We start from the raw sequence: 23,497 nt of genomic DNA on the forward strand, positions 1-23,497 counted from the left end.
CAAAGAACACTAACATGCAGTTTGATGATAAGTGGCTTTGGCACTACAGTATAATCTACCATACTGTAATATACTGTATGCTTTCACTCTATGATCCATGGCCTGTTATTTCCTCCTCATAACTGAATGACCACAGGATCCTCTGTAATATCCAGACTGTATGACAGAGATCAGGCAAAAACATCTCTCGGTCTTACAACAACAGTCTATTGACTTTTGTTTACCTCCTGTTGTTGTCAGTCCGTGGGGACTTGTCTTATGAAAGTGGGTCTCACTCTCAGACAGTGTTCTACTGCTTCTAGCAGCTGTGGCTAAATTATACCGTACTGCTCCTTTAAGAGTCAGCTAGGTATTAGGCTGAGGCTCTGTGCCACAGGAAGGTGATAAGTGATAAGGGAGGAGTCCTCTGGGTACTGATTTGACAGAAGGAAGGTAACATCAGGGAGAACTGGATAATGAATGATACTACTAGATGACGTTATGGGTCTGAGGGAACAATGACGTTTGAGACCTGAAACCTTCTAAATGATTAATGAGACAATAGTTTTACCTGTTTATTGTTCTAGTTTACTTAATGTCAGATTAAAGCCAAAACCAAGATGTCTTTCTGTGTTTGATGAATTGATCTGAAAGGGCTATGCAGACGAATTCTTAATTTCATGGTGTGGTTTTTCTTCTACTACAAGGTTCAATGTCCACTTATAGCTAGCCCAGAAATGCACAGCTAGTGGTTCCTGATCTCCAGGGTTCTGTAGTTTACCGGGTAAAAAAGTGCACTAGCATGGAATTGTAGTGCTGAGGCTGGGGATGCATCCTCCAGGGATGGCCCAACCCAGCCCCATGTTTCACACTGCTGTGTCAAGGGGTTTGAGGCTTTGATCCTCAAGTTTACCTTCAAGGACAAGTGTTTTTCACAGACAGCCTCAACATGGCTCAAAATGCAACCCTGTGTGAAGTGTGTACTGTCTAATATGCTGTGTGTGTGTGTCACAAGGACATGCAGTTTGCTCATGATATAGACACCCCACTATTACACCCCCCCCAGTGTTTATACTGTGGAAGTGTGTCCTCACTGACATGGCCCAAGGCTCCATCCCTGAGACACGATGTCAGACTAAACAGAGAGAGGATGTAGGAGTCATCCAGGGGCATTAGCAGGGGAATACCAGGTCACAGGGTGCTAGCGGAGAATAGGGGAGGGCAAGCTCTCTTTGCTCCAGAACAGATGGCCTATAGCGTAGAGGCTATTGAGAGGCACAGGGCTGCAGGCAGGGTCCAGTGTTGTTGTCAAGGAAGATGTGGTCCCCTCCCCCAAAACTGTTATAGCCCACAGCACAAGCCCACAGCACAAGGCTGACGTCTACGAGAATGTGAGTGTGCTTGTGCCTTTGCTTTTATTCAGGCAAAGGAAGGCTGCAAGTTTGAAAAGCTCAGTCAGAAGTTGGCTCTGTGTCAGAACTAGCAGTGAAAGGAACTGGAAGCAGCCATTGTGACTCCTGGAGCACACCAGATGATTTTGTCTATTTTCTCCTAAAGAGCTTTGTTTGGTTTCAACTTATTCATTTTGAACGATAGGGAGCAATTCCCCTGCTTCAAACTCTTTAGCTTCGAGGGGCTAATCATTGTCAAAGCTAATCAGAGAGTCAGAAGGTTGGGAGGGGGTAGATGTCTTTCTAGGGAGTTTTTCCTAGCCACCGTGCTTCTACATCTGCATTGCTTGCAGTTTGGGGTTTTAGGCTGGGTTTCTGTACAGCACTTTGAGATATCAGCTGATGTAAGGAGAAGGGCTTTATAAATACATTAGATTTGATTTGATGCGGAGACTACGGCAGATGGATGGTAAACCTGGCCGAGGACAGGCCGAGGACTATTAGCCTGGTGGAGGGGCCAACTGCAGTCGACCAGGCACTCATGACCTCTTAATCTTGAACACGTGGCCTCTGGCCTTAACTTGGCAGCCCTGGGAACTTTAGCTGCCAAAGGGCTTCAACTTAGCAACCCTTCTAACTGTATCTGTCAGAGATAAAGGTCTTTGACTTGGCAGCCCCTCTAACTGTATCTGTCAGAGATAGAGGTCTTTGACTTGGCAGCCCCTCTAACTGTATCTGTCAGAGATAGAGGTCTTTGACTTGGCAGCCCCTCTAACTGTATCTGTCAGAGATAGGGGTCTTTGACTTGGCAGCCCCTCTAACTGTATCTGTCAGAGATAAAGGTATTTGACTTGGCAACTCTAAACACTTTCTGTCAAGATTTCTGGATTATAATTAATGGATATGTTTTTGTGGGGATTGATACATTTTACGTTAGAGGTAATCAAATCTGAAATGTGTTTGTTGAAATTAAAAACTTTAGAAGCCTTTTTAATCCTTCAATACACTACACGTTTGCAACTTCTCATCAACAAAAGAATGATCAAATGAAGATCCAACATCTTTATCTATAGAGAATAGATGCTTTAATTTTATCACTGTATGACCTATGTCAAGTTCATGATCTGTGTCGTGGTTCTACACGTTGTGGGAACAGCTATAGCTGGTGAAGGCTAGCAGCAGTTTGTAATAGGTCAGGACTAAAAACAAACTTGGCTAAACTGTTTGCCTTGTGCCTGACCCATTTCGTAGAAGCTTGATATAATAAATTCTCACAACCAAGGCTTCATAACCTTTTAACATGGTGCTGTTTGTCCCTCTGACCACATTGGGAAGGTCACAGGTACCAAACAAAACACGTTTGTGTGACTGTGACTTCACACTTATGCTACAGATCTCCTTTACTCTCAAGCCGGCGCTGTGGATTCCTTATTACCCTCAGTCTATATGCTGCAGTACAGAACATCTAGTCATTCTCGAAGGTCTTAAAAGTCAAGGTGCAGTAAGAAGGAGAGGTAAACAGCAGTAATGCCACAGATCAGTTAATCCCCAGGGTATTTACACTATGGCCTGGCCTCTCACATGCTGTATGTGTGCTGCTGCTGCACCAGTAGAGGATGGCTTTCCTGGAGCGTGAGCTACATGCTTATGGAAGGTTTATACTGCAAGGGTCGTTCTCCTCCTTCCGCTGAGCCCACAGCTACAGTAAGAACACTCTCCAGCAGTTTCTGTTATTTGGAATCTGCCCCTGGACAAATGTGCCATTGGGAAGCAAAGAAAAGGCTGGAATTTCCGTGTTTAAAAATAAACAGCGGGGCAAACTGTAGCAGGCTTTCAAAAACTTTACCAACCGATCAAAGAAGACGTCAGTGAGTTCTGCAGAGTAGGAAAAATGTGAGTAATGTTTAGGTTGGAGAGGAATATAAAAGGGATTTTGAGTCAGAGGAGAGGAGTGAGTTTCTACAGTAGTCATGGAGACAGAGTGGCACAGCAGAGACCGACCTGGGCTGACTCCTTCAGGATCACTGTGATGGAAACCTGGTGCAGGTTTGAGCCTAACACATGGAAGCACTGTATTTCTGTACTGTATATGCTTTTGACAGGGAAAGCTTGTAGTTGTAATTCAATTTTAGTATACCAAGAATGTCCTCTCTTCGGATGAGCTACAGTAGCCATGTGGTGGGGTTCCTCTTGTAAACAGACATTGTGGATTTTGCAAAGTGAATCTGTTCTTCAGAAACCTTAATGGAAAGTAGTCCTCTGATCATTGGCTGGGTGTCCTCTTCTTAACCACTAAAATACCAAAGCTCTACTGAACACCAGATTATGACTCAGCCCTAATTGCAACACCTGTTATCAAACATTGGGGGTTGTCACAGGCAGTTAACAGAGCTGTGTGTCCATAGTGATAACCCAATCGCTACCTAACCCAACCACTTTCCTTTGTGTGTCCCTCAGATGGTCCTGGCTGTTCAGCAGGAGGAGAGAGGGTCGCCTGAGAGCAGAGGAATCCAGGACCACCATGCCCACTGAAGGAACTCTGAGACGAGACTGAGACTTTAGAACACACAGGTGAGTCTCCTATCAGCGATTATTAACAGTGCTTTTATAAGTGGTAGTGATTGTTGGCAAGTGTCAGCACGTTTAAGTGGTGCAGGGAGTGGAAAATGTTAGGCTAACGCTAATGTAGTATTGTCAACTATGCCGATTTATGAAATGAAGTGCGCCATAGCAGCAAGTGCGCCATAGCTGCCTTCAGTAACATATTACAGTTGACAAACCAATGTCAAACCAAGCCACTACATGCCTCAAACCACGTTCTTTGATTCATTTCCATCACACATAACAGCCATGAAGCCTTAAAGCTTGTTGGTCACACTGGTGATACCGTCGCCTTGGTACCTTTCCTGGAGTGAAATGAGAAGAAAAGGATGTCTTTGCAATTATTAGACTTTTTCATCCTGAGTCTCTTTTGTCTTCCAGATCGCAATGGGAAACTCTGAGAGCCAGTACAGCATTCAGGGGTCCAAGGGCACCAGCTTAATCTTCCCAGGGAAACAAAAGCCCTACTCACTAAAGTTCCGCTCAAACAAAGAAGAGGTTCTATCCCCCCATACATGGTGGAAAGGTGGGCCGGGGGGCTCTGGGTACAAGGCTAGGGCTGTTGGTCGAGGCTGCCTCTCCCCCCTGCAGAGGAGAGGAGAGCCGTACATCTCCAGACACTATGATTACGTCACCAAGGGGGTGAAGGGCAGTCCAAACTGCCATCTCTGGCATGGCTCCCCACCAAGAGGCCGCTCACACCTCCCAGCTGAGAATAGATGCTGCCCATATGAGGGCAGGGGAAGCCTGTACAGTAGAGCATCAGGGGATCTGAACGACTATGCTCTGAACGGACACAGGACCCCAGAGAGGATGCGAGGAGAGGGAGATGAGGGGCTTGAGGAGCAGAGCAGTCCCAGGGTGGTCATCAAGAAGGATGGTAGTCTGAGGGTGGAGTTCACCAACACTAACAGTGGTCTGCTGCTAGATGAGGCATCTGGGCCAGTGCAGCTGCTCAAGTTCTCCCCCACCCTGGAGTCCACCTCTAGTCTGCCTGGCAGCAGCAGGCCTGAGGCCCACCATGGTGCTCCGCAGCCAGCCTCAACCTCCACCGCCAGGACTAGCAAGGGCAGCTCGCTGAGCTCAGAGGGCTCTTGGTACGACTCGCCCTGGGGGCCCAGCGTGGAGCTCTGCGACCAGGACCAGTCCTGTTCCTCCAATAGGTCTATGGGAAACCGTAGGTCTGACCAGTTGGATTCCTTTGGCCAGCAGTCTCCTCCTGTGTCCATCTCAGATCTCTACAGGGACCCCAGTATGGCTGCCACCTTCCCCACAGCTAAGGACCTGTCGGCCCAGTACAGGGAATCCCCTCTTCACTCCCATCACATCCAGCACCAGGCCTCCTTTGTTTCGGCCCTGGACATGCCTGCTGAGGAGCAGTGTCCAGAGGCCCTGCAGTACTCATCCTACACCCTGCCCTGCCGTAAGGCCCAGCCTAATGGAGAGGTTTCCACCCTGAAGAAGGGCACTGGCTCCGTCAGGAGCCGCATGAGACGCCTCAGCGACTGGACTGGAAGTCTCAGCAGGAAGAAGAGGAAGACACAGGTGAGTGGGGCTGTCATCTGGGGCTGTCTGTGTTTGAGCACTGGGACCCTGATCTACAATCTATGAATTTTGTTATATTTTGTTACAGAAACATTTGTCAAAAAGTACTAAACAATGAGCAAACCGAGCCAGTGGCAAGGAAATGCTTCCGCTCAGGTTCTAAAGGGATGTTGTACTTCACAGGTCATAGATCTGTACACACCCTACCTTCATGGCTTGGTATGTACAACCAGTAGGCCTACAGCGTGTTTGCAGTTAGGTCTGTAGCCATAGCATATTTCTAGTCGTCAATCTGTAATAGAGGTACTGCTTTAGCTGCATCAGGTGTTTCTAATCTCCTTAGGAATTTCCCTGCTTTGAGATGTGATTGTCTGCAGTTCCTTGGCTCCACAGGAGAATATGATGACTCTGGAGTCTCCCAGTGCTTGGCACAGACTAGTGTTCCAACCATGTTAGTGAGGGAGGGGAGGCAGCAGAGGAAGCAACTCTCTGACAGGTACTTGGCTGGGGGACTGTTACTGGGCATTGTGGTCTCACCAGGAACACAACGTTGTCCCTGATCCCGAGTACCACAATACCAGCTGTCTGAGTACAGGGAACTACAGGGTACCGCGGAATGAAATTTGGGAAGCGGATGGTGCATTGTGTAGGGACTAGAGAGGCAGTCGTCTACCGGAGAATAAGGCATGAAACCGAGGGAAGGGGAGGAAGGATGAAAAGACAAGGGGTCTGCAGATTCCATGACTACGTCTGGGTGGGTACAAGAGGTCATGTCAGTTTAGTGTTTTTAGCAAAATCATGTCAATGAATGGAATATGTAGAATGCCCTGTGTTGGAAGCATAGCTCCATTGTATATAATTTGCTGTTGAGTGCATTGTTACGATCAGACGATACCCTCCAGTTTGGGTCTAGATGATTGTTGTTACACAGTGGAGATTGAAACAGTGTTTTTTTTCTCTTGTGTATAAGCTCGTCTGTGCATTTCATTGAGATATTGTGTGAGTGGTTGAAAATGGATGTTATCTACCAGTAGACAGCAGGTCTGTATGATGTATTGTGTTGCAGTAGAACCAGACCTGTAAAATGACACCAGGCTGTTTTGTACAGTATTAGAAGAACCAGGACTTGTATGCAAATCATTGGATAGAGTGTGTTTGTGTGTTATGGGTCTGTAATAGTTAGAGCATTTAAGCCCCATAAATGTAATCACCATAGTCATATTTTCTGCAACAAAGGCTAAGTAGTTAATTCCTAAAAATGTGTGTTAGATATTCCCAAATTAGCTTAAAAACTGCTTGAAACGTGGCCCTCCGTGACTTTGAGGCTTTAAATCATACATTATGCCCTAATTCTCTTGTAAACTTTAAAATGCTTTTCAAACCATTCCAAGATAATTGCTGTAAGCCTATGAAATCTCTGTTACTGAAACTAATTCCCAGCTGAAGATTTCGAAACCCCACCCCACTCTTAATGATGTGGTCGTCATGGTGATTATGATTTGGTGGCGCTGCTCTGGGTTTCTACTCAACACTCTGTCCTCCTCTCCAGAGAGCCAATCCACTAGTGTGTACTCTATGGATAGGTACATTAGGGCATTAGGGTCTAAGTAAAATATCTGGGTGTAACCGGCGTTGGCACAAGAGGGTTAACTTCTCTTGGGGCCAGAGCTTGCACTCTAAAGTTCCTATTGTCATGACGTTGCACTTTTTGGGTACAGCGAGCACCCCCTCTCTCTCTCTCTCTCTCTCTCCCACACCCAGTCTGCTGTTAGGCAGGTCATAAATTCCTGGAGGAGATTCTTCCTCATGGCCAGACAGTATAGAGAGAGAGAGTGAGTTTTCATAGAGAGAACAAGGGAACTCCTTCCACCTCACAAAACTTGAGCTGAACAATATTCATGTTCTGGAGAATGTATAAAAGGTTGGTGAAGTAGCCAGCTACGAACTGGTCCGTTTGGTACAATTTTGTGAAACTCATGAGAGACAATACAGCCACATTACCATAACCCTGTTTATACAAGAGTCTCGGTTGTGGGACTTGCATCTAATTGTTGTATGGGATGAATGAGTAAAGAGTAAAGATAAACTATTTGTGAAATGATGTGATTTTAGACTGTTTAATGAAGGAAACTCTAATTCCCTTTGGAGTTTAACTAAATCAGAGTCCCGCCTCATGATCACAGACATTGATCTGGCGTCGTGGGACAGCCCCTTTCTGCTCTCCCGAATATAACCCCCACCTTGGGAATTTATCCTGACCAGTTCCTCATCACAGAGGGCTAAGGTTTGAATAGAGACCATGCATTTATCTTGCTGAATTCTTAACCATACCACGCGGTTAAACTCTTAGACTATCTAACCGACAGAATAAGAACAAATCTTTGATACTAATTACTAGTTTGCAGCTAGGAATTTGGTATCATCGAATGCGAAGATCGACAACCACCGAAACATATACTCTATAACAACATTGCTGAATGTTACTCTGAACTATCTATTCTAACCACGGCAGAGAGAGAGAGAGAGGCCGGACAAACTCTCCAACAAAAACAAACTTTCCAACAGAGATCAAGACGACACACTGAGCGTAAATATATATATTGATTGCAATTGTTCCCGAATGAGTGAGCGTTCATGTGCAAAGGATTAGCATTTCAATTGCTATAATTATCAACTTTCTAGTGTCTTTTATCTAGGTCGAACCCCACTTCCCCATTACCACCACGCCGCCATGCCGGTTTAGCCCACTAGGGCACATTCACTATCATTTCCTTGTAACTATATCTACTGTTTGTTTGTGCATTTCTGTGCTTATTTAGTTAGTAAATAAATGATTTAAGACAATTGATGTATGGATGACTCATAGTGAAGACTGAGTTTGTGCAGATAACCAACCATTTACGACGTTTGGAATGAGACTAACATGAGGTAAAGAATAATTAATTAATGAGAAGACTAATTGATCAGATATTAAAACAGTATCTGACAGTTATATTAGGAAATGTATAACTTTGTAATCTGAATATTTTCCTTGGTGCCCCAACATCCTAGTTGATCACGTAATAATAATTACAGAGAATTGATTTGATAAACTACAAATAAGTCTTCAGTTTAATGATGCCAAAGACACAACACTATCTTAAACCCTGATAATCTCTTGCAATGTGTTAGGTTTGGGGAGCGACCTAGGATACAACGTCCATGCAGTATTGAACTTGACCTTTTCAGTGAGAAGGACAGGGGCTATTGAGGGACTGTGATTGAAGTTGTTCAAGTTCCCAGCAAAGCTTCAAAGGTCCATGAGAAACACCCCAACAAGCTCCAATCAGTAGCAATCTCATCCCTATTCTCCGTTCAACTCTAACACACATCAAATGTTTGTATCTGTAGGCATTGGGCAATCCCAGGCTTCAGAACAGAATACTAATGAGCAGAGTGATATTTGTTTAGATAAATGGTCTCTTTCAGTGTTCTGACTCAAACTTCTTCGTGGGCAAATGTTGGAGCGTGATGTTTCCAACTGAGCTCTGTATAGACTAGACATTCAGAGTTGTCATAGCTTCATGCTGACACATTCATTGGGTCTCTCTGCACTCTGGTGACTCTGTGGTGCCCCGGACAGAGCTGATTCAGGGGTCCACACTGGCCTGGTTCTGCCCCTGTTTGGAGTTCTCCGCTGGGTCTAGTTCCACCATGGCCACCTAATCACCGCCAGCTTCCAATTGGCTCAATGAACCCTATTTCACCATGTATCACAAAGTCTGGCCACTCAGCCTCTTTTCAATGGGTCGACCCAAATCAGGACTAATTCCAGCTCTCGTTGCCCTCCACCTGGGCTTCAGGGCTCTCGCTGCGCTGCGCCCTCCAAGCCAGACACTCAGGCCCAGCCCACGTTCTAATGAGAAACAGCTGGGGGAGACGGCGGGAGACTGAGGGAGAAGGGGATTGGGAAGGAAAGCGGAGACTATGGGATACTAAGGGGAAAAAGGGTAGATGGGGAGGTACTGGGGGAGGATTTGGAAGACTGACATACAGGGAAGGAAGGGAGAGTTTGACGGACAGGGAAGGAAGGGAGAGGTTGATGGACATGGAAGGAAAGGAGAGGTTGGCAGACAGTGAGAGGAGGGGGGTAGACTCGGCAAGAGACTGAGGAAGGGTTGCTTTGGAAAGTCATTGGAACACTGTGTTTGAAGTTTACCCAACCAAGTTGCCAGGGGAGAATCGATGTTTCAATCTAGTGGAGTGCAGGTGGGATGTCATTACCCCTGAAAGAGCGCAATCACATGAAGTAGTGTTTCTACTGAGATCAGGAAGCCACGGTGTCCTCGCAGACTCAAGAACTTCAGTCGCACTTCATCCTACCCTCACCCCAAAGTCTTCCCCTACCCTCTCTCCCTACTCTCCCCCTACCCTCTCTCCCTACTTCACCACAGTCTCACCCCCCCATCCCTACTCTCTCCACAGTCTCCCCCCACCCTCTCTCTCTCTCTACGCTCTCCCTACTCTCACCCCACCCACCCTCTCTCCCTACTCTCACCCCACTCACCTTCTCTCCCTACTCTCACCCCACCCACCCTCTCTCCCTACTTCACCACAGTCTCACCCCTCATCCCTACTCTCACTCCACAGTCTCCCCCCACCCTCTCTCTATAGTCTCCTCTCAAACTCCCATCACCCCACCCTCTCTCCCTATGCTCTCCTCACACTCTCACTTCATCCCTCTCCTCACCTTATTATCATCTCTGTGCCCTTCCAGGAGCCTAGGTATAAGGACAGCAGAGAGGCCTTTGACAGTGGAGTGGACGGTCTGACAGCTGCCACCAGCTCTCCCTCCCAGGTATCCAGCCTGTGGTACCCTGGCGGACCTGGCAATGTTGGGGCCTCCCGGGCCCAGTCTGCAGGGGCCCTCCACCACAGCAGCGACGCCCTCCACCAGAACATCTATGAGAACTTCATGCAGGAGCTGGAGACAGGGATGGGGCAGGGCAGTAGTGGAGGAGCAGGGGGAGGAGGTGAGAGGAGAGACCCGTCTACGGGGACAGAAGGGGGGGAGAGCAGCAGTGAGTCTGCAGGCGGCTCTCTGGAGCAGCTGGACATGCTCTTTGAAAAGGAGCAGGGGGTGGTACGCAGGGCTGGCTGGCTCTCCTTCAAACCCCTCCTCACCCTGCACAAGGACAGGAAGCTGGAGCTGGTCACACGCAGGAAGTGGAAACAGTATTGGGTCACCCTGAAAGGTGAGTAGGGGTGGGTGGTCAGAGAGAAAGACGGTTTGCGACATTGTAATCTAAGGTCCAGTCAATATACACATTGAATTGGACCTTCAATACCTCACTGAAATGAAGTTGAGCTTGATGCTTAATAGGTTTGGTCACATTGAAAGGTCGAGTTAAAGGTGTGAGGAGGTTAATAGGGCAACTAAAGGTCAAAGTGTAACTTGAACTTTAGCGTTGGAGGCATTACATCCTCAGGTTCAGTAGATTTAACCACTACATTGTTTGCTGAATACATAAACTGAAATGTAGTTTACGCTGGGCGACAGAGGGGAATGTCTGTTTCTAACTTTAAATCACATTTAAAGTTGAAGTAAAACCAGACATATCACTTAAGAGAGGCAGCAGCAGCTCTTCACATGGTTTTTCTGGAAGACTACAGTGTGTCGTTTGCAGAGTCCATCTCCTTTACTTAGCCTGTTCATTGCATTTATCGTACACTGATCCTTTCCTATCCTAAAAGCTTACAGGGAATTTTACTGCTGCATTTACCGGCTAAATAGATCAACCTCAGGCCAGGAGCATGAGAGTGTGTGTGTCCTTCAGCCTTCCACTTTACTGTAAATGACTGAAGAACAGCAGAGACAAATAAATGACAGATTATGAGGACATTCCTCTGAGCTGTGTTCATCCTCACTCTCATGACCAACCTCTTCCTCCAGGTTGTACCTTGTTGTTCTATGAGACCTATGGTAAGGGTTCTCCAGAGCAGGAGCTGTCTCCACGCTACGCCCTGTTTGCAGAGGACTGTATCGTCCAGGCCATTCCTGAGCACCCCAAGAAGGAGAACGTCTTCTGTCTCAGCAACACCTACGGAGATGTCTACCTCTTCCAGGTGAGGTCTACCTCTTCAAACTCACTATCAAAACTACAGAATGTAGATGTCCACAGTATTTATCCCCAAGTGGGTGGAAATGCTGTAGAACCAGTTTTTTTCAGAAAAAACATTCCATATGTTTGTATAGCAACAGCAAATGTTCATGTGTTCATAAATGTCACACTACAACTATATTGTTCAGTCCAGCTGGTGGTTCCTCCATCCTAGAGCCTGTGCGGCATTAGCTTGGCGTTAGCATGTTGTTAGCTTAGCGTTAGCTTCATGAGCACATCATGGCGTTCGTGCTCTGATTTCCCCCATTTACTCTGCTCTGCTTGTTGAAATGCTTAGTGTTCCAGCCAATCCAACACACAAATGAGGAGAAGAAGCTGTTACTTAGTGGGGAATGTTTTTTGTAGTTGGAAAGGAAAGTGTGCTACTGTGGCAGCCTGGTCTGATAGCCTCTTCCTGCTTGGGCAGCCAAGCAGATTGGTGTAGTCTACTGCTAGATTACGCTGACTGTGTCAGTCGAACAATAGGGAACAAACGCACTGTTCAGCATATTCACACTGTATAGTAGTGGACGAATATGTTTTCCAAATATAGTCACACACATACAATCACACACACTTGTGTATTTTTAGACTGTATAATCTAGCACATCAATTGAATGATTCTAGCTCGTAAATGACTGCAATTTAACTCTCCAGTTGGAGCTTTTCCGTTTGTATGGCTGAATTTATTTTCACTGTTGGATGCAGAGGCCTGACTTGGCATCACTAGTTTTCTCTTTTCTGAGGGTATTGCATGAAATCCCAGTTGTGGTGTTCTAATAAAATGGTCAAGTGGATTTAACATCACTTGAAACTCTAAAGAGGTCAGGAAACCATTAAGTCGATAAAATGAAGCACCACAGAAGCCTGTGTTCTCCCTCATGTGTCCTACATGAATCACTTCTCCCTCGTATTCCTATCACATTTCATACCATGTCCTCTGATAATGTAATCGTTTTTGTCAAGCTATATGATCCTTTCAAGATTGACTGTATTGACTGTGAAATGACGTAATGGCGTATAGATGGGAAAATTGGGAAAATCTGGCATGAAGATGATAATATACCATGCGGAAGATAGGAACACAATATGGGCACAAAGTGCTCTCCTCTTTTAACTGTCAATCATTCAGATATAGAGCCCAACCCGGAAGCATGTCGTTCATGGCATCACTTTCATCACTGTGTCTTGCAGTGCTTATACCATCACATAAGCCATTGAGGACGAAGTCTCCTTCAGTAATAATCTTGTTTTACCATTTCTGGTCTTACCTCAAACATCCATCTAATATCCTACCTTCACCTCTGTGTGTTCAGGCTAGCAACCAGACAGACCTGGAGAACTGGGTGACAGCCATCCACTCTGCCAGTGCCTCTCTGTTCGCTAAGCGCCATGGGAAGGAGGACACGGTGCGTCTGCTGAGGAGCCAGATCAGAGGCCTGCTGCAGAAGGTAGACATGGACGGTAAGATGAAGAAGATGGCTGAACTGCAGCTGTCCATCGTCAGTGATCCCAAGAACAGGAAGGCCATCGAGAACCAGGTGAGGATGAGGTAGATGATGAGGTTGTTGATAGTGGTGTGTTCTCACAGTGAAGCAGTGGTTAGTGTCCCAGACAGATATGGTCTGTTCTGTTCAGTGTGTTTGTTTGTTAGGAATCTAGCAGCTCTAAAAATATGAGCTGTGAATCAACCCACGCGACTAAAACCACATGTCTTATTTTCGGAAGCGGGAGAAGTAGCCTAAATGTAGCTAATGGCTGTCCAAACATATACTCAGAGGAGAGGAGCGGCAGGCTGCTGCTTCCCATTGGATCAGATTGGGATTCCAGATGTTGTTCTATATAATGACCTCTCAACGTTAGCCCCTCTAACACCCTGCCTGAGGAGAAAAACAGACCAATCACGGATTCTCCCCGCAGCTAAAACTGTCCTGTACATATAATGTAGTGAGCCATGGAGATGGCTAAAGACTCAACACCAAGCTAGCTTGCCCACCCCTCATTTCTGCCCCCTCAACAGTCCCAACTACTAAAGAGTATATATCAGATTTATAGTGCAGTAATTCATCCTTCGGAGGTGGATCTGGTTGCTTCAAAGCGTTTCAACTCTGAATTAGAAGATAGTGATTTTGGACTTGCAACATTGTGGGGGGTGTTTGTGATGGTTGGATGTTTGTGTTGGGAAGGTTGTGAGTGCAAAGACATCTACCTTGACTGTAAGAAATGAAAGCTCAACATCCAGGATTTTGCTTCGTCTGAAGGTGGACGTTACTATGATTTTATAATATTCTTATCAATGAGGTAACATAGCTGTGAAAAAGATGAATGGCTCATGGCTGTCATGACCAATGGGAATGACATGGAGGGCAGTGTCTGTCTTTCAGACTGACTTGGTGCCTGTTTTCTGTTAGCTATCACAGCACCTCGAGACAGAGAGGTCTGGAGCCAATGATAGGGTCAGAGGGGAGAGGGCGGGGTTAGGCCCTGAGACGGGTGCCCACAGCTGATGATGGATTTAGGATGGGGGTGATTGGGCTATGAGAGGGCACTTTGATGTTTACCCTCCCCCTTCTCAAAATCTGTGCCTTTTTGAAGTCTCTCTTTTCCCCTCCATAGTGAAGTCATAATCAGGTTGGCATGTACAATCATTAAGAGAGAGAGGGGGAAAGTCAAAGGAGGCTGTATGTAAAAGGAGGCCCATTCCTGCCACTTAATGGGACTGAAATGGGAGTAAACAGGATTGCCGTAAGGCCAGATGGGTACAATATGCCTTCAGCGGTAAAGAGACCGACACACACACACACACATCCATGCCAGCCTCTTTCTGATTCTCAATCTGATATTGGCCATGCTTCTTTGATATGATGATGGATTAACATTGCCTGACAGAAAGTAAATAAGATGTGATCGATCAGACATGGGTTTGTGTGTGGCGCTTCCAATTGTGGCCATGCGGTGTCCAATATTAAACCGTATCAACTATCAAACCATGACCTTCCTGTCTTTACTCTGGGGGAAGAGGAGTCCATCTAATTGAAATGTAATTGTATTGGTCATGTACATATTTTTCAGATGTTATTGCAGACGCAGCTAAATGCTTATGTTTCTAGCTCCAACAGTGCAGTAATACCAAATAGATACTAAACAATACACACAAATACAAATACAAAAAAAGGAAAACACAAATTCAGAAATATCAGAACGAGCAATGTCAGAGTCCGGAATATAAATATATATCTGTATGGTGGTGTGTATGGACAGTATATGAATAGAAAAGGTGTGTATGTATAGATAATATGGACAGTATATGAATAGAAAAGGTGTGTATGTATAAATAATATGGACAGTATATGAATAGAAAAGGTGTGTATGTATAAATAATATGGACAGTATATGAATAGAAAAGGTGTGTATGTATAAATAATATGGACAGTATATGAATAGAAAAGGTGTGTATGTATAAATAATATGGACAGTATATGAATAGAAAAGGTGTGTATGTATAAATAATATGGACAGTATATGAATAGAAAAGGTGTGTATGTATAGATAATATGGACAGTATATGAATAGAAAAGGTGTGTACAGCAGTAGTTATATAGGATGAGCCTTGACTAGAATACCGTATATACATATGAAGTGGGTAAAACAGTATGTGAACATTATTGAAGTGACTCTGTACATAGGCCAGAGTTGAGTACTGGGTTGTACCCGTCTAGTAACGGTGACTAAGGTTCAGGGCATGGTACTGGGCCGAGGTCGGCTAGTGGGGGCTGTTTAACAGTCTGATGGCCTGGAGATAGAAGCTGTTTTGATAAAACTCGGTCCCAGAGATTGTATTGTCTCTGCCTTCTAGATGGTAGCGGGTGAACAGGCTGTGTTTCGGGTGACTTGAGGTCCTTGATGATCTTCCTGTGACACCAGGTGCTGAAGTTGACAATGCTTTCCAAATAAAATGATCCTCTCCTGTCCCCCAGAATACCCCACTAGCCTTAGACGTAGGGAGACAGGGTTGTCTCAGCGGATTTACCAAGCATGACACTTAGGACCACACAGCCCTGCTCAGACTCTAACCCATGGATGACGCTATATTAATTTAACATTTTATTTTACTAGGCAAGTCAGTTAAGAACAAATCCTTATTTTCAATGACAGCTGTGGAACAGCTGCCTTGTTCAGGGGCAGAACAACAGATTTGTACCATGTCAGCTCGGGGATTCGAACTTGCAACCTTTCGGTTACTAGTCTAACACTCTAACCACTAGGCTACCCTGCCGCCCTAAATATTAATGACACATACACTAGATGTATGGTTCACATTGGCTCCAGAAGGGCTAAGTGTTCTTAATGTTATTGGGTTGAACCTTTTGTGTTAGCTCTGTCTGAACACACAGCATTGTGCAACAGGATCATTGTTGGTCTTTACAGTCCTGTTTCGATGGTGGAATGTTCTAGGCTCAGATTGGTCCCCTGTCCAATTCATTCCCTACCATGAAGGATTCCATCAGTCTGAATCAGTGTAAATGAGAGGGTGGATTCTGTACTGGTCTGTATTGTAAATGAACTCTCTGCATACTAGCACTATAAAAGTAAATTGTATAGAGTCGTTAAACTCCACAGTTCTCTCATTAAAGTTAACCCCCCCAAGCTTACAAATAAGCACCATCTCATACTTTACAGTACATGGTGCTAAAAGGGTCTGGACGCATGTGTTCATTCTCCGTGTTGGTGAGTGTGTTGTGTGTGTTTTTAGGGGGAGGGTTATACGGTGGTCTGGTGCTCGTCAACCCCTTCCCATGACTTTTATTGCAGTGAAATAAGATACACTGCATTAAACACACGCACACGCACACACACACTACAAACCTCCATCATTATATCATCAACCTTACTGCCCTCAACCAGCACCAGTTTTTGCCCCCCACTCCCACCACCACATCTGTAAGCAATCCCAGCTTGTTGGAATGCACCCTAAATGTTCTCTCTGACCTCCCTTCCCTTCACCCCTCTCTTCTCCTCATTTCTCCAACCCTCCCTCAGATCCAGCAGTGGGAGCAGAACCTGGAGAAGTTTAACATGGACCTGTTCAGGATGCGCTGTTACCTGGCCAGCCTGCAGGGCGGCGAGCTGCCTAACCCCAAGAGCCTGTTGGCTGCAGCCAGCCGGCCCTCCAAGACTGCCCTGGGACGCCTGAGCATCTTCTCAGTGTCCTCCTTCCATGCACTGGTCAGTCTCTGGTTGGGATGGAGGGTGTCTATATAGACTGAAGTTGAAGCAGGTTGTGACTGCATAGGTAGATCTAGTCCTGACGGTGTGTTATGTCTGTTATATCGTCAGGTCTGTTCCAGGGATGAGGCCACTCTGAGGAGGCACTCTGTGTCCCTGAGCCAGAGATCATGCAACAAGAAAGGCCTCTTCTCCTCCCTCAAAGGCCTGGACAATCTCACTAAGAGGGACCGCGACAAGAGACCGTCCGCAGGACAGGTATGGTACCTGGACATACTGCACACACAGGACACACCAAATGCCCATACAGAGAACACACACATACCTACAAGGAAATTGACGCAGGACTTTTTCATATTTCTAAGAGAATGTTGAAATGGGGCCCTGGTGTGAATTTGTACCCCATAAACATGATTTTATTTTTTAGAGGTAATAAGCTCATATTTTTTGTTGTTGTAATTACTCTTCTCCACACGCTCATTATCTATTGATGTTGTCAGTCCCCACCCCCTATGCCCTGAAGGTACAGCCCAGCAGTCTTCTAAGGCATGGAACAGACCTACTTCCCAGGATCTAGTCTATTAGGAAAACCAATGCATTTGGATAATGGTGTAGTACACTAGATTAAGATGTCAGTGCTTACTTCAGTACAGGTGAATGTCACAACATCCCTACAATTTTTTCTCTGATATAGACAGTATTCTGCTTTGCGTTGCGTCTGAGCTGGAGGCTTCACTTTGAGGATTCATAAATGTTTCTACGGCCATGTCTCTTACTGGTTTTGACTGATGGACTGACGTTGATTGTAGGGAGCATTAAGCACCCATCTATAATGTAGACGCTGCTAACTGCCAGCTTCTGATTCTCTGTAGTGCTCTTCCAAACAGGAAGCCAGGTGTCCTTAATGCAGACTAAACCGAGTCTTCCCTGCTCCCAGTACTCTCGTCACCCCTCCACCTCCACGGGGCTCTGTGTGTGTGATGTTGATTGTGGTGTTTGGGAGCTCCAGCAGGCTAGCTAATGAGACCCAGTTTGGTTTCACAGCGCAGAAGGCCGAGGTGGCTCACAGCGCACGACGAGCAGGAACAGTTCTGTACCATGAATTATTAAAAGCCATATGTGGTAAATTGTAGCCTGCTGTACCCAGCCCTACAGCGACAAACAGATGGTTTGTGTAAGTTCACTAAATATTAAACAGCCCCACAGTTATTCACAGGTTCCCCTGCAAAGCTCTCCAGTTGAGATATGTTTCTGTTCCTTTTCTATGATGTTGGTGCCTATTAAAAAGAGTGGCATATTGCTTCGAGTGGAGTAGTGCCGGTCTAGTGCCGGTCTAGTGTTTAGTTTCCCATCTTTCCTGGAGATGAGTTAAGCCTTCAAGTTGCGTGACATCATTGCTCTCTGTCCTCCCAATGAGTCAATATGACACGTGTTTATTACAGAGGGATTTATACTGAACAAAAATATAAACGCAACATGTAAAGTGTTGTTTCATGATTCATGAGCTGAAATAAAAGATCCCAGAAATGTTACATACGCACAAAAGGCTATTTTTCTCAAATTTTGTGCGCAAATTTGTTTACATCCCTGTTAGTGAGAAGTTCTCATTTGCCAAGGTAATCCATCCACCTGACAGGTGTGGGATATCAAGAAGCTGATTAAACAGTATTATCATTACACAGGTGCACCTTGTACTAGGGACAATAAAAGGTCACTCTAAAGTACAGTTTTGTCACACACCACAATGCCACAGATGTCTCAAGTTTTGAGGGAGCTTGCAATTGGCATGCTGATGACAGGAATGTCCAACAGAGCTGTTGCCAGAGAATTGAATGTTAATTTCTCTACCATAAGCCGCCTCCAATGTCGTTTTAGAGAATTTGGCAGTACATCCATCAGGTCTCACAACCGCAGACCACTTGTAGCCACGGCAGCCCAGGACCTCCACATCCGGCTTCTTCACCTGCGGGATCATCTGAAGCGGGGGGAGTGTCTCTGTCTGTAATAAAGCCTTTGTGGGGAAAAACAAATTCCGATTGGCTGGACCTGGCACCCATGGCTGCGCCCCTGCCCAGTCATGTGAAATCCATAGATTAGGGCCTAATTAATGAGTTTCCATTGACTGATTTCCTTCTCTGAACTGGAACTCAATAAAATCTTTGAAATAGTTCCATGTTCCATTTTTACATTTTTGTTCAGAATAAACAGCAGGCTGATCTCATAATGCCAAACTCTCACTCCTTTACTTTCTCTCTCACATCCTCATTCCTTTTTCTCTCTCTCTTACCCTGGCTCTCTCCCTCCAGCTCTCTTTCTCTACTTCTATAAACATTAGCTACCGGCTCCCCTCCCACGACGTCCCACAGTCCTCTTATTGAGTCATCTCAGTTGACTAAGCGCCAATCCTATTTTCCCTGCTTGGTGATTCCAAAATCAAAAGCTCTCCCTCAACACAGGCCTCTCTCTGTTAGACAAGGGTGTGTAGCGTTACCCTGTGAGCTGCCTGGCCAGGGTTCAGTGGCTGCAGCAGGCCGGAGGGCCCGGGGATTTGTGGGAGAAGTTTAAGAGTTCTAAAGTTAGTGGGCTTTGCGGCAGTCAGGCAGCGGTGTTTACAGCTACTATAATAAGACCTGCTCGGTGCCTCATACAGCATGTATAACCTCCATAGACGGCGGTCAATGCTCTGTATATCACTACTACTGCCATCTGTCTGGAGAGGCCATGTTCATTTCTCATCTGAAGCGAAGCAGAGTGTTGGGTTTAGCTGTGTTAAAGTACATTAGAGCAGTGGTGTCATCATTCTGAACCTGCTGAGTCACCCTTCCTAGAGGGCTTAGGGACTCATCACATGCCTACCTGCGTGCCTGCTACAACATGCTTTACATCGGGAGGGAGGAAGGGAGATAGAGAGGTAAGGGATCAAGAAGAGAGAGATTAAGAGGTAGAGTTAGCGAGAGGAGATCTGGAGGAGGAATCCTCCGCCCTTCTCTCTACCCTGGCAGGCTGTCTGTCCTCTCATCTCTTCTCTCTACCCTGGCAGGCTGTCTGTCCTCTCATCTCTTCTCTCTACCCTGGCAGGCTGTCTGTCCTCTCATCTCTTCTCTCTACCCTGGCAGGCTGTCTGTCCTCTCATCTCTTCTCTCTACCCTGGCAGGCTGTCTGTCCTCTCATCTCTTCTCTCTACCCTGGCAGGCTGTCTGTCCTCTCATCTCTTCTCTCTACCCTGGCAGGCTGTCTGTCCTCTCATCTCTTCTCTCTACCCTGGCAGGCTGTCTGTCCTCTCATCTCTTCTCTCTTTCACACTCCTGCCACACAGTAGTCCTGTTTCTGTATCTCTACACTACTTTTTACTGCCTAATCCTAGCCCTAGTCCCAGCCCTAGTCCCATCTTGCAGCCCTAGCCCAAGCCCTAGGCCTAGTCCCAGCTGTAGCGTCAGCCCTAGTCCCAGCCGCAGCCCTAGCCCCAGTCCTAGCCCTAGTCCCAGCTGAAGCCCTAGCCCCAGTCCTAGGCCTAGTCCCAGCTGCAGCCCCAGTCCTAGGCCTAGTCCCAGCAGCACCCCCAGTCCTAGTCCCAGCTGCAGCCCCAGTCCCAGCCCCAGTCCTAGCCCCAGTCCTAGTCCCAGCTGCAGCCCTAGCCCCAGTCCTAATCCCAGCTGCAGCCCTAGCCCCAGTCCTAGTCCCAGCCCCAGTCCTAGGCCTAGTCCCAGCCCCAGTCCTAGGCCTAGTCCCTGCCGCATCCCTAGCCCCAGTCCCAGCTGCATCCCTAGCCCCAGTCCCAGCTGCAGTCCCATCTTGCAGTCCTAGTCCCAGCCCCAGTCCTAGTCCCAGTCTTAGCACTAGTCCTAGTCCCAGCTGCAGGGTCAGTCCTAGTCCCAGCTGCAGGGTCAGCCCTAGTCCCAGCTTGCAGACCTAGCCCAAGCCCTAGGCCTAGTCCTAGCTGTAGTGTCAGCCCTAGTCCCAGCCGCAGCCCCAGTCCTAGCCCCAGCTGCAGCCCTAGCCCCAGTCCTAGCCCTAGTCCCAGCTGCAGCCCTAGCCCCGGTCCTAGTCCCAGCTGCAGCCCTAGTCCCAGCCTTAGCCCTAGTCCCAGCTGCAGCCTTAGCCCCAGCCCTAGTCCCAGTCCTAGTCCCAGCCGCAACCCTAGCCCCAGTCCTAGTCCCAGCTGCAGTCCCAGTCCTAGTCCCAGCTGCAGCCCCAGCCATAGTCCCAGCTGCAGCCTTAGCCCCTGTCTCAGCCCCAGCCCTAGTCCTAGTCGCAGCCCTAGCCCCAGTCCTAGTCACAGCCCTAGCCCCAGTCTTAGTCCCAGCCGCATCCCTAGTCCCAGCCCCAGTCCTAGCCGCAGCCCTAGTCCCAGCCGCAGCCCTAGCCCCAGCCCTAGCCCCAGCCCTAGCCCCAGTCCTAGCCGCAGTCCCAGTCCTAGCCCCAGTCCTAGTCCTAGCCCCAGTTCCAGTCCTAGTCCCAGTTCCAGCCCGCATGGAAATAGTATCAAAGCACCAGGCTCTCACTGCACACTTTTTAATTAGCTACATAATAACAAAGTTTGTGTAATAAGTCTGCTGCTATGGGTTACCGCTGTTTAATAGATGACTACAGGGATTTTAACAAGTCAAGGAAACATGTTTCTCTCTGTTGCAGATCTTTGAAAGTGATGGAGGACAACCCTACTGTCTCCCACCCACTAGTTCTGAGGTCAGTCCATATTACACTTTCATATGACTGTTTCATCTAATTCTATTACCTTTTAGAAGTAAGGATATAAACATGTCAAATACCATATATATTTAGTTTTGATTTCTACTTCAGATTAGATATCAAACAAGTGTCAAACAATCATACAATTCATTGACTGAGAATCTACAGGCTAGATTTTCTAAGTGAGCGCATATGGCTGAGACATAGATCAACAGTATCATGTGTCTCAGCAAGCCTCATGGTTACGCATTACGATGACAAGCCGTGGGATGACATCTCCCAGGTACAGGGGTCAGGGGTTAAGGGTCATGCCTGCAGCTTGTGACTGAATCTGCAGACTTTGGGCTGGGGTCTGTCCTGTACATAGGACCAGAGCGGGATCAAAGGTAAGATACCTTTCATGCCAATCTGCAGGTGTCTGTCTATCTGTACTGCCATATCTGTATATCACAAAGAGAGAAATCTGCACCCCATTGTATCTAAAGGGCAATAGATCCCACTATAAGAAATTCTGTACAAAGCCAAGATCATAAAGGAATTCTAATGTTTTATTTATAAGTGCTGAAAAGGGTGTGCACAATGAGTTATTTAACCTACCAGAACCAATTGGTTACCAACTAGTAACGGTTAGGCACCGTGTCCAATAGAGCCCCTGGTGTTCAATATTCCACCCCTCGTCTGAGCAGCAGGGGTAAAATACAAGACAGGTTCTGGAGATGTAGTGAGTGGCTCCGGTCATAATGGAAAGTGCTGAGAGAGAGTGTTGAAAAGCTCGGTCTTGCTCACTTTCCATCTAGAAGCGCCAGTGTTATTGTTTCCATCAGGAGTGTGACCGGGAGCAGGGAGGACTAAAGATTGACACCTTGTAAAGAGCAAAATCAACAACCTCTGCATCATCAAGAGAGTTGCTTTGTGAGAAGGTGTCAACCATACAAAGGTTAACCCATGTTCACAGTTAAATGGCAGCTGAAAAGTGCAGATGTCCAGGCTTTGGCCCCAACTCCGAGCAGGTCCTCTGAGGCCATGGCCCAGTGAGACATGAGTGCCGGTCCATGGAGATGGAAACAAAAGTCTGAGCCTTTTGGGGAATACACTGAGGTGAATGTGAGGAGTGAGGAGTGAATACTAGAAATACACACCATCTGAGCAGTAACTTTAAATCCCTTTGGATCACACATTGGAGCTATTAGCTGGTTACAAACATGTTGTCAGGCAGTTACAAATAGACTGGCATTTTCTCACACATATAGCATTGTTCCTCTGGTGTCTGTGGCTCTTCCGCTCTCCTCTTCCTCTCTGCAGAACAACTTGTCCTGAATGTGTTGGGATCTATGGGACAGATAAAGATTGACATGAGGGGTCAAAATGAACAGACAGAGAGGGCAGGATATCCATCCGGTAGGCTCACGTCACTATTTCCCTGGGCACAAAGCTCTGTATTGAGACTGAGTCTGAGATTAGGGGACCAGGGTGAATGTGGCCAATGTTGGAGCCATGAACTGCTCCACCCAGCATCAGAATAGCCTGTGGCTGATGTGGCTAGGGACAACAACATCTTTTCTTTGGGACGAGCTTTAATGTTGTTGTCAAAGTGTCATGATGTATTTCTCACTCCTCTTTCTGTTCTGGAGTTGGATGAAGTATGTCCTGGAGTCCATTTTGATTTAGAGTTGGGCTCCTTTATGTCAGAGGAAGCTGTATTGATTTATGCCCCCATGCGTTTCATCCTCTGTTTCTGTTCTCTCTCAACACACACTGCTGTCTCCTGTTTGTTCTCTGCCCGTGTTGGGTCTTTCTTGGTCTTAGTTTCAGCAATGTTTCTATTAATCAGTCATCTAATTCCCTAATCCACTGAAGGAAGGGGTGGATGGGTGGGGGTCGTCTGTGGGTGTCTGCGTCTATGTTACAAGATGGGCAGTAATGCTG

General features: G+C 46.6%; 1 protein-coding gene across 4 annotated transcripts in view; it reads left to right on the forward strand.

Moving 5' to 3' along the window:
* The window catches only part of LOC110498040 (T-lymphoma invasion and metastasis-inducing protein 2), a 103,554-nt gene that overhangs the window by 28,160 nt on the left and 51,897 nt on the right, over positions 1 to 23,497 (forward strand). For 3 of the 4 annotated variants that reach the window (XM_036954960.1, XM_036954958.1, XM_036954959.1), the window contains exons 2-9: positions 3,828 to 3,941; positions 4,353 to 5,516; positions 10,273 to 10,750; positions 11,449 to 11,621; positions 12,973 to 13,197; positions 16,697 to 16,882; positions 16,994 to 17,140; positions 21,515 to 21,568. In XM_036954960.1, coding sequence (XP_036810855.1) covers positions 4,359 to 5,516; positions 10,273 to 10,750; positions 11,449 to 11,621; positions 12,973 to 13,197; positions 16,697 to 16,882; positions 16,994 to 17,140; positions 21,515 to 21,568 — 2,421 coding nt within the window. In that variant the 5' untranslated portion in view covers positions 3,828 to 3,941; positions 4,353 to 4,358. The remainder of the gene's footprint in view (positions 1 to 3,827; positions 3,942 to 4,352; positions 5,517 to 10,272; positions 10,751 to 11,448; positions 11,622 to 12,972; positions 13,198 to 16,696; positions 16,883 to 16,993; positions 17,141 to 21,514; positions 21,569 to 23,497) is intronic. The other variant, XM_036954962.1, reaches the window with a different exon arrangement.

This window comes from Oncorhynchus mykiss, chromosome 19, assembly GCF_013265735.2.
Source record: "Oncorhynchus mykiss isolate Arlee chromosome 19, USDA_OmykA_1.1, whole genome shotgun sequence".
Lineage (NCBI taxonomy): Eukaryota > Metazoa > Chordata > Actinopteri > Salmoniformes > Salmonidae > Oncorhynchus > Oncorhynchus mykiss.